The sequence below is a fragment of the Daucus carota genome, chromosome 6 (genome assembly GCF_001625215.2).
Source record: "Daucus carota subsp. sativus chromosome 6, DH1 v3.0, whole genome shotgun sequence".
Lineage (NCBI taxonomy): Eukaryota > Viridiplantae > Streptophyta > Magnoliopsida > Apiales > Apiaceae > Daucus > Daucus carota.
In genome coordinates this window covers 3,096,100-3,108,120 of record NC_030386.2, presented here as the reverse complement: position 1 = coordinate 3,108,120, position 12,021 = coordinate 3,096,100, and the positions used below count along the sequence as shown (strand labels likewise).

At 35.6% G+C, this 12,021-nt stretch overlaps 1 protein-coding gene across 1 annotated transcript; it reads right to left on the bottom strand.

Annotated features, from left to right (window-relative positions):
- Positions 1-3,084: 3,084 nt before the first annotated feature.
- Positions 3,085-5,890, bottom strand: LOC135147031 (WUSCHEL-related homeobox 1-like). Its single transcript, XM_064079240.1, has 4 exons — positions 5,470-5,890; positions 4,887-5,201; positions 4,578-4,660; positions 3,085-3,785 (listed from the first exon to the last, which is right to left on the bottom strand). The coding sequence occupies exons 1-4, from the start codon at positions 5,657-5,659 to the stop codon at positions 3,264-3,266; spliced, it is 1,110 nt and encodes a 369-aa protein (XP_063935310.1). The 5' UTR covers positions 5,660-5,890; the 3' UTR covers positions 3,085-3,263.
- Positions 5,891-12,021: the final 6,131 nt, after the last annotated feature.

The window sequence follows — 12,021 nt, the reverse complement described above, 5'->3', positions numbered from 1 at the left end:
GTTGAATGTGTTTGTGATTATAGTGCATGTCTGCATCTCCATTTAATAAGAAAACAATGTATATGTATTTTGACGTACTAATTGCTGAGGCAGGCCAGGAGTATTGTCGTTTTCCATAAACAGTGGCCATAAATTGGCTACTGCACATCCGAAAACACATCTACATTCCGCTCTCTCCCTGCTTCTCTCACAGACACACGGGCTTCAAATTTAATACTCATGCTGCTACCACCCCATCCCCATAGGAGAGCCACTAGGTCGTCGTTACATTTTGGTAACCAGACCCTTCCCATGTCGGAATCAGGATTGCTAAATACAATTTGATATTTAACTAAAATGCATCACTTTTTTTTTCTGTACGTTTAGATCAAGTGATCAACACAAAACGATCAAATTAATTCTCTCGTAATGAGAATATGAGATACATCAAGTAGCTCATATTAATTAATAAAGTTTCCGAATTGAATTTCTTTTTTGTGACGAAAATAAAGTTTTAATCGATATAAAAACCAGCTAGCTAGCGGTAAGAATATTCTTGTGCTAAAACGAAACATGTAAAAATAAGATTTATTTAGTGTACCAAGTTTTATTACCATAATGATATAAGGATTGGCATTTGATTGAAAAGACAGAAGATCCTGCATTGAGATTCAAGGCAATTCAATTCGATTCAGTGTTTCTGTACTAGGCTAGTATGGATCCGTGCAGTTACAGTGAAATTTTGACAAAATTTTCCAAGGTCTTCTTATTCACTTGTTCCAAGGTAAAAGGCTAGAAATGGAACAACTCTGAGCTATCCATATCTCATCAAATCTCTCTCTCCCTCTCTCTGAATCTCTCTCCCCTCAGCTACTGTCTATGACTATATATTGGACCAGGTTTAGACCCGTCAATGAAAAGAGTAAGAAATAATTAATCACCCATGCACGGATGCACCTCAGGAAATTAATAAGAAACAAAAATAATTTGTATGTTCAGAAATGACTGTGTTATTTTCTGATAAATGACAATAATACTCATTTTGTCCGCATTATATTCTCCAGCTTCACAAATCAAGTTTTGAGGGGTGCTGAAATAAATTTTAATATACAAACTCGAAATTTATTTTTTCAAAAACCAGAGTTTGTTGATATAATTAGAACTAATCCGGTTCTATCATGTCCGATGTGAAACTGCGATGTTATAATTATACACTTTATTTCTAATTATTTGAAATATATGTATTCGGTATGATCCCAGTGTTTGGAAGACTTGGGGAATGTTATTGAGGCAGATAGATATATACATGCATATGTAGTATATAATTGTTGACAATACATGTGACATATCATTGTATATATTGTTTTCGTGCACTTCACACGCAGATGTGACATTACCCTGCTTTGATCAACAACTTACACAAACTTCTTTATATTCTCGTTATCAATGGTGAATCTTGTTCTTTCTCAAATCTAGGTAATATATAAAATTTATTCTTTTCAACACTAGTCTTCCCAAACTCCTCGTTATAATAATTTTTCAATTTATCTCTCTCGCTTCTTTTACGGAACGTGAGGCGGGTAAATAAGATAACACTAATTCTTATCAGCAGTTAATGGAAAAAACAGAAGACTGGTCAAGCTCAAAAGTGCTTGTGCTTCTCTCTTTTTCAGATACAAAAAGATGCAAGTGTGCACACTTATATGGAGATGGGGATTTCAGTGAAGAGAAGAGCTAATTAATCAAAGTATAATCATGAACTAATGTATGAAGTACTAGATAATCAAAGCAAATTCTTTGACTTTTAACTTGTAGTACTAAATATATTGTGTCTAGCTAGGTGGGACTTTTTTGGTATTTGTAAAGTCTATAAGATACTTGTACTTGTGTCGTCTGCAGAGCTAGGGCTGCAACTATGAAATACTACTAGGACAAATTAAGGAGTTGCAATTATGTAAGAATCAAGTGCAGGAAGGAAATTTTGTGGTGCTGAATGGTGATAATAATTACGTGTCAACTCAATTCGGATAAAATTTACTTTGGACAAAAATAAATCAATTTTCTTGAGCCATTAAAAAGTTTGTGCTGATATTGTACACAATAAACATGGTATAAAACAGAAGAGTTTTGGATATATGTTATAGCTTTATGACCATGGCTGATGTTGAACTGTACATGACACTGCAACATTATTTCCGAACCGAAGGCTGGACTGTAATTACCTTTTGGTTTTTGGCAGCACAAAGATGTCGGCAACGTAATCAAAAATTCTGCTACCAGTACTAGTCAAATTTCCCTCACCTCGAAATTTGCACTACTTGGAATCATTCACTACTCGAAATTACTGATACATCGATGCATAGAGATAAAATCTGCGTATATTTTAAACATTTTTCCCGTCCGTCTGCACAAGTATAATACACTTGCTTGAGGTAGGTTAAGTATAATTCCTCAACTGAATCATCATGTTAATAATTTTAAGTTATTCAAATTCATTAAATGCGAAGACAGGGACTATTTGTCTCTTACGACTCTGCCTACGGCCTGGTATGAATTTATACCCTATAAACATGTCTATATATATGCAGACATCAGAAATACGTTACTCAATTTCAAGTCACTTCACCGTCCATTTCCAGATCTCGAATTTCAAGGTGAAGAACCCTAACAATTCCATTTCAGGCTTCTTCATTGGGACGACCAACTCATCTGATTTTGTCTGTCTGCTATATTAAAAGTCACTGATGGAATGGCATTCAGAATTTGTAGACAGTTTTCAAATATCTCCTTGTAAGTTTATCAGTTTTTGGTTTGAGGGTGGAAACACTAGTGTATTTCGAGTCAAAGTGAATGTGTCACTAGAGACAAGGAGTTTCTGCGGATTGCATGTATGACACTGAGAATGACTGCAAAAACTGATTTACAAACTTCACTCGGTAGCCTATTGTTAGAATATAATACGACCTGATAAGTCCGCTTTCTAACACTTCGCGTTTTTGGAATTAAGAACATGTAATTAACTTTACGTGAGGGATATCAATTATATAATTAATTGACATACTAACAAGAATAAAAATTATATAATTAATTGACATAACTAATTAACAAGAATCAAATTGCATTTTCATAGAGAACCTTTAATTCCTCAAGAAAAGGACATGACAACATTACTAGATTCTGCTAGAGCTGAGAGGAGTCCATTGGTCAACATTTTAACTAAGTAGCTAGGTTAAAACATTATGAAAGAAAACCATAATATGCTATACTTATAGCTTTTAGTACTATTAGTTCTTGAGAGGAAGGAACTCGAAAAACTGGCTTGGAGTTGAGTTGGTCATGGAAGCTATAGATGTCTCCAAATCCTTATCCTCATCACCATTTTCATCACTAAGCATATCTTCACTCCGGAGAGGGAACAATTGAAGAGTATGAGATTTCTCATCATCATAACCAGCCATTTTTCCATCACCACGATCATCATGATCAGCACCACCGAAGAAGTAGTTGAGACGAATATGATCACTAGTCGTCATATTGGGAATTTGGAAGAAGTTGACCGGATCTTGATGAGGTGATTTGATGAGCTTCGGGTCCAATGCTCTAACAGTTGATGGGCTAATAGTACTATTGGTGTAGTTTATGGGAGATGAACAGGACAACTGCATCATTTGCCACGTGGCATTCCTTTCTGCCAAGGTCCTTCTTTGGTGTAATTCTCCCTCTTCAAAGTGAATCCATCCATGATCTGCTCTAAATTCTGATGATGCTGTTACTGTCTTTGCTGCTCTTTCTATTGAAACAGTTTTCTGAACACATTTATAAGATGCATGTATAAGTACATGAATTGAATTCACATATACTATGATATTACCCGTCATCGAGTAAAATATGTTGTAACTATCATCCGTATGAAATCCAACGCCTTACATTTAGTAGGATGAAATTAATGACCATGATTAATTAGTTGTGATTAGGGTTAGGGGTTGTTTTGGTGAGGAAGGGCACGCCAGATTGTACAGTACTATAATTGGTGAGCAAAGGAGACAAGATTTAAAAAAGTTGAATAAGCACAAGACCCAAAAACCCTAGCAAGCACTTTGTTTGTAAACAATTAACTGCAGCAGTCCCAACAGAAAGGAAGGATTGCAGCTTTTAAAACCCTTTTCATTTCCCAACAAACACATAAAGCTTTTGCTGAATCATGAATGTTTTGCTTTTTATCACCGAACCTAACTGTTAATTAATTACTGCTACACATTCTATAGCTTGGTAGTTGCATTCTCAACTTCTATTATTAATCATAACCATATCATTACTACGAGTACTGCTTCACTCGCCGGGATTTATCAGTGATAAAAATTCATCCACCGTCGTCTCAGGTCTGCTAAAATTTAGCATATTTCAGTATTTATAATTATGCATATACTACAACAATACTTGGCCTACTTGTACTAACTTATGACACAATTCTGGAATTACGATGGACGGATTTAGCGTTAAATTTACATCGGTAAAAAACCGGATTTGTTATTTTGACAATATGTGAATTAAATATGGGAGAAAGAAGACAAATTGAAAAACGTAAAAATATGGAATACCTCTGCAAGTGTACTGCAGTTTGTAGGAGGTGGCCAGTTCTTGGTCTGACCTTGTTCAGCTTCAAAACCTGTCCTATTTAGCCCTGATGGACAAAAAGTAAAACAAAAAGAATACTCCTTTACATATTTTACAACAAATCAAAACAATCAATAATTTCAATATTAGACAAAATTCAAAAGACAAATTGAACTATAAAGAAAAGCACATTTCAACATTTACAATCTCCTGTCCCTGTCTCATTAATATTTCTCTTTCTCACATGCTATTATTTTTTTTTTTTTCCTTTTTCATTTTTTAGTTTGTGTTACCTGATTCTTTCTTTTCTGGTTCTTCCATGATGGATATCTGCTCAAAGGGTTGCGATGATTCGAGTTGACGACGTCGTTTCTGACGTTCTCTGGCCTTGTGATTCTGGAACCAGTAGAACACATTCTTGCCTTCTATTTTCCCGTATCGACGCAGTTGTGCTGTGATTTCTTGGATTTCTTCGGTTGAAGGCGTTCGCGTGCCTCGCCTGTACAAATCCTCCAGCATTTGTAGCTGCTCTGCTGTTGGATTCCATCTCGAGCTTACTATAACTTGTTGCGTGTTGAAATCTCTCTTGTTTTGCTCACTCATCGCGGCTATAAGAAACGAGAAAAATTTACAATTAGACCTCATCAAAAACATAAAATATAACAAGCTCATATATCATGTTAAGTTATCAATTGCTAGGCCCCTTATACCATGTTCGAAAATTACTATAACTTTTTAAAGACAAATATATCATCGATATCATGCTAATTAACGTACTTATCTAGCTAGCAACCTCAAGAAAAAGATGAACAATTACTTGAATGATTGGAAAAATTAGGAGAAATTAAGAGATGGGGAGAAATTGATCGAACTAACCCATGTGATGGTTGAAAGCGAGGAGGTCATGAGTGCGGTGCAAGTAAGATGAGCCAGTAGCTGCGTTTCGACTAATTTGAGAACTAGTAGAAGTTGGATTAGGCCTTGGAATCAAAGGCCGGAGTTTTCGACCATTGAAAGAGTCTTGCAGGTTAAAATCTGCAGCTTCATTATATCCCATCATCCACATGTTTAATATGGAACTCAGTTTTCACTTTTAAGTAAATCTGGGAGAGAGCTAGTGGTAGCTAGTTAAGTATATATATAGAGAGGAAAACAATAAATAGGAGGAGATAGGGAGTTAAAAAACTAAGAAGTTGTTATGGAAGCAATAGGAAGGCCTTGTACTAGTACTGTTACACACACAGTAGTAGTCCCAACAGCCCTATCTCTTTATTGACTTGTGGATCAGGGGATGAGAGGGAGGGGGGGGGGGGGGGGGGGGGGGGGGGCGAAGCTAGGGTGAAGAAGAAATTAACAGACACAGAGGAGATATTGGTTTAAAAAGAAGCAAAGTTAGCAAAGAAGGTTGACTGTTCTCAGGAGGTATACATATACTATACCTGATCATCCATTACTGTATTGTTTATTATATAATTTTTATTGTATGCAGGACAAATAGAATTTTATCTGGACAAATAGTTAACAAATGCATGCAAGCCGCTGCTGGGATATAATACCAGATAGTTACATTCTTGATTTACCTAGAAATCTTCCTGTCTTTCAAGAAGAATTTTAAAAATTGCACATATAATCATATTTTATGCAACAACCATATATACTACTAGTCAATTATTATACTACAATTTATTTATCATCAAAATAATTATCAAAATGGACATTTAAAAGAGGACGGGAGAGGAAGCGGAACGAAGTGAAAGAGTAGACAGGAGAGAAAAGCAGATGGAAAGGAGGGGTGTAGAGAGAGAGAGAGATTGGCATGGAATTGAAGCGTGGAATTCTGGGAGGCTAGGGGACCTCGGGAGAAGAGAATGAAAAACGACTTGACGATCATGAGAGTCTTATCATAAGCAAAATCCCAAGCCCCTCTACTCTCTCTCTTTCACACACTCACTCACACACTCTCATTTATTGTGTTACTCTTCTTGTCTCTGTCTCGCCCCTTTCACACTTATTCTCAATCCAAACTGCCCCTCCCTCTCCCCTTTTTTCACCTTGCCTCCTCTCCTTCACTTTTATGCATAATCAAGTACTTAATCATGAGGCCTCCTTAAAATTCTTTCATAAACACAAAAATTTACTTATTTCTAGCTAGCTCATATGTATGTTTTCATTCTGATCTTGCAGTGCACTTTCAAACATCAAGTGTAAAATTCCAGTTAAAGTATTATTTTCATCGTTTCCGGAGGTTGAGGGTTCAAATATTGACAATCCGATACACTGATAAGTATATCCGAGTATGGTACGTAAGCCCTATTGGATATACGTGTTTATGTGTCATCCTTCCATCGGGCACTACAAGAAAACTGGCTAATTCATGTCGTCGACAATTGATATAATCATGTAAAATTTGACGTAATATTGTTGCGATTTAATTCAACCGTCGACACTTTTAAACAAGGATATCGGATCTGTGCTCAGATCTGGTCCAAAATACCAAATATATAATCTGGCAGAGAAGAAATAACTTTACAGGGTCAAATAATGTTTCTGGAGCAACCACAATTGTGAAGCATGCATAGCCATTTATATTTGACACACACAGTATTCACAGTGCACAGCTTTATCGAAAATTACATTGTTATCCTCAGCCGAGAATTTCGAATTTTATGTATATGTATGTGGTTATATATAGCATGAACAGGAATTTGTTACATACCTAAAAAGATACTAACATTGTCTTACTAAGCTCACACATGATAGAAGGATATAACACACCTTTACGTGCAAAAACAGTACTCACTGGTGCCCAGCCCATTTGGAATCTTCTCTGCCTCCCTTCCTTAATTCACCTTGAGCTGTCTTTGTGTGTGTCAAGGAGCTGTCTTCAAGCATGTCTCTACATTCACCTCCATCTCCTTCCTTCTTTGTTTTCTTCTTTACCCTTATTGCCTAGCTCATCCGACCCCACATGTATATACACATCGACAGATGATTGCTGCAACATAATTATTTCGTGTGATAATAAGTTTTTGCAACAATTATCTGCTAGAGGTCCAAACACTACAAGAACTCACGTAATTTCGACAAGAAAATTTCTCTAATTTCGTCGAAATTCTTTCAAAATTAGATTTTTCCGACATAATCCTCCTGGGAGTCATCGGAAAAAACTATTTTTAACAACTTATTTTCGACATTTTATTTTTGTACATGTATATGAACACGATATTATCTGGTGTAACAATTATCTTTCGGAAGTCCGAACTAATTATCTTATATGTATATGGACCCGATAAGGTATGGTGCAACAATTATATGTTTGGAAGAGAACAGGACCCGTTTATTATATATGTACCCGTTTATTATATATGTATAGTATATGGATGTATTTGTGTTTGTATATGTGAATATATGTGCAGTGGGCTGTCACATTGTCATAATTATTGAATGATACATTGCAGGAGTATGTATGAATTATCACTGAACAAGAATGTGTAGTGTCTGTTTATGTGAATTGAGATGTGTATGCATATATAACTATATATAATATAGGTATAGACAGAATTTAGATAGTACTACTCAAAGTTTGGCTATATTCAAAGGGGTCATGAAAGTTGGCACCAAAATTTGGACTAGGCATAAGCATACCTTCTTAACCACAAGTCACATTTTGTCATTTACACAGGGATATTAGCCAAGACTCATTGAGTTTTGTGTAATTTTGTCATATTGCATTCTCACCCATCTGTATTTTAACTATTGGAAAGTTCAATTATAGGGATTGATAGTCAAGAGATTGCTAGAAATAGGTGAAAATTTGAGTTAGTCCTGCCTAGCATGAATGTGTGTATGTTGTAACTTGAGACTCGATTTGTTATTAAGAATTTCAAGGACAAAAAGTGATATGTCAACTCAAGCAACAAGCTAGCAGGTCTGTTAAAAGTGTTTGCCTACAGTACATATAACAAACAGTAACAAGGGCGGAGCGGAGCGATCGTTCTAGCCTAGAGTCTCAGTTGACCTTCGAAAATCAACGTAGAATTTGTTTCATAAGTCGTGATTTCAGCGAAAATGTGTAAAAATTTGATTTTATGCCTCTCAAACCTCCAAAAGTCAATAGTATATCTATTAGCCTCGGCTATTTTGAATCCTGGTTCCGCCACTGCTACTAATGGTCTACTATTTAATCCAGGTTATTACAAAATCCTGTTTTTGTCACCATTACAGTAACAATATAGCCTTAACATTATGCAGAAAACCAACCATACAAGCATATATATAATCCATATTTGCAGGTACAGACACAAGGAGGATGAGTATTATTGGTCTGACAAAGTGAAGGTAATAAAAACTCATTATCTCATCCAAAAAGGCGAAAATATAAATTCCATAAGCCCTTGAATAAGAAAAAAATTAAGAGAGTTCGATTAAAATCTGAAAAAGTTGAGTCTGTATTTGAGCCTTAACAAATGGAATTGAATAAGAGGACCACTTGATGTAAAATTTGATCAACTACTTGTACAACTAATCTATGCAACTATTACTTGTGCAACTAGCCGGTACTTCAATAGTAACTGTAATCAATTCTCGATGTTACATATTGGGAAGTAGCTCTCTTCTTGTAAGCTCCGTTTCTTATTCAAAATTGCCTAACTAACGACCAATCTTCCTAACGCGCTAACACACCACATTATTAGTGAAGGAACTTGTGGCGCTAGGCACTCCTGTTTCTTTTCTAGGTGGAAGCTGGTGGCTTGCTTAACCAGCCAGATACAGGGAATAGCTAGGTGTTAAGTGACCAGTTCTTCTAAAACCTCAAGCCGTTGAGAGAGGAGCTTACCAGGAATCACGATCATATTGTACTCTGACTATAGGTAACCTCTGTTTATAAGCAGAGGAAAACTATACTAGCATATACGTGAAGTATTTTTACATTCGTGTCTTCTCGTCGAGCTCCTATACTGCCAAATGCTGTCTATTAGTCCGGCCTATAATGTTTACGATCCAATACATTTTTGAAACTCTGAGCCAGAAGCTTCCATGGGCCAATGGCTTAGCAGTTGGATATACTTGGATTTGTGGGGAATATATGTTATCTCACATATAGATAACATAGATTGACATGAAAAAACACTTAGTAACAAGAAAAGATCAACAAATAATCAAAATAATTTAAAATACTATCCTGAAATTTCTCAGCCATCTCATAAACCATGATCCGCCTCAAATCAATTGTCTATATAATCATGTAACGACGTAGTAGTCTGTACGAACATTTTATGTGGTTTGAGCTTATGATGGATTCGACAAGAAGATTTTATCTAGACTCACTAGAGTGTTGCACCTCCTATATTTCCAGCAGCACAAGGAGAACTATGAAATTTTGCATTCAGCCTCCTTACTGCCCGATGTTTCTAATGAAATCCTCTGAAGCAAATATATCCTGCACCAAATTTGTTGGATCATATTAATCATTTCAATTGCAACTGGATGTGATGATAGTTTTTAATATTTTTTCACGATATTCTTGACAGAGATAAGTTTGGTTATCATATGTCTACTTAATAAACTCATCAATGTAAAGTATGGAAGTGAGATATATATAGTCCTGTATCTTGTCGACTTAATAAACCGATTAATTTAAGAAGCCCTTAACAATCCAACATGTGAAGAATTTGAAATACAGGTATACTAATGGAGTGATGGGTACACGAATAATTTGGTGGTGTGCAGATGAAGAAAAGTAGCATTCAGTTCGGGTCTATTATAAGTTACCATCTTTTGTAAAGTATTTGCTAAACAAAACATTACTGGTTGCATCAAACACAAGAAGCTGCTTCATACCTCTCGAGAAGCAATCTTGAATCTCATCCGTTGTTGTACCGGATTAATGAAATCACGATTGAGAAATTAAAGTTAGTCAGATAAAAGCTAAGACTTTCTGCGATAGACCTACATGCAAAATTACAATAGCCTTTCTCTTCACCTCTAAATATTGTAGTTGCAGTCATTCCACAATGCAAACTCTTTTTGGCAGATTGCATATCCACGCCTTTGGAACATCAATTGGGTGCTCGCTAGATTCATGATCAGCAAACACCTGTATAACAAATTATGTCTGTTTTTAGTCAAACGACAAATCACACCTTTAAACAGGGGAAAGTTACCTCATTAGCCTGAAAGTATGATCCCTGAACCGGGAAACTTCCCCTTGTTGCTGTTTGCCAGGGTATCTGTTCATAAATCGTTTAACGTAGCAATTTTAGAAGGCATGCATATCTATGAATCAGATGTTTAAACTTTTAACACTTTCTCTTGCCGTTACCAAGATTGTTCTCTTAACTGTTTCTCCTTTACCATTTTTGCGCATTCCTAGTTCCATTGAATTGCCTAACAGATATATATGCCAAAATCTTAACTTACACAATTCATTGCAAACAACTTAGCGTTTACTGCAAAGGTTATTGTGCTTATACATTGTGGATCAACGCGTAAATAATATGTGGCACCTGTTGTCCATATTGCAAGAAGGTATGGGCAAGGATCATCAGTTACCCTATCCTCAAACTATGCGCGAGTTGGACAAACAAATAATTGCATTAGAAGTACTAAAAAAAATTAAAAATTGCTACTAAAAATCTATGGAATAGATGGTGCAGGACTCTAACCTCTTGTAAAAGAGGGTGAGAATCTGGGAACTCAAAGCTGCGTTCACAAAAAGATAATACTCCCTCCGTTTCAAATTACATGTCCACTTTCAAAAAATCACATAGTTTAAGAAAAGTGGATTTTGAGAAAAAAGAGGTGTATTATGTCATTAAATGAACCTAATTTGTGGTGTATGGTTGATGTTGGAAATATTAATTTAAAATATGTGAGGGAGAGTTGATTTTGGAAATATAAATATACATTAAAAGTTGAAGTGGACAAGTATTTTGAAACAAATTTCTTTTTCTAAAGTGGACATGTATTTTGAAACGGAGGGAGTATCACATAACTAGGCATCATATATACATTGACACTGAAAAATCAGTACCACAATTCATTAACTTATACTTGGTGTAGTGTTCTTAGCTTTCCTTTAATGTTCAGTTTCCCGGGGCCAATCGAAGCAGACAATGCATCAGAAGCTCGGATTAACATGTTTCAAGCCACAGAAATATCTACTCCCTCCATTCCTATATATTACTCCCTCTGTTTTGTTTGGTTTTGTTAGACGTTTAAGATTTAAGCACGTAGATTAAGAAACCTTATCTTTTCATCTGGAACGTAATCAATAATAATATTATAATTTCCATAGTTACCTTTATTTATTTACACCTTGAAAAGAAATAACTTTACAGGGTCAAATAATGTTTCTGGAGCAACCACAATTGTGAAGCATGCACAGCCATTTATATTTGACACACACAGTATTCACAGTGCACAGCT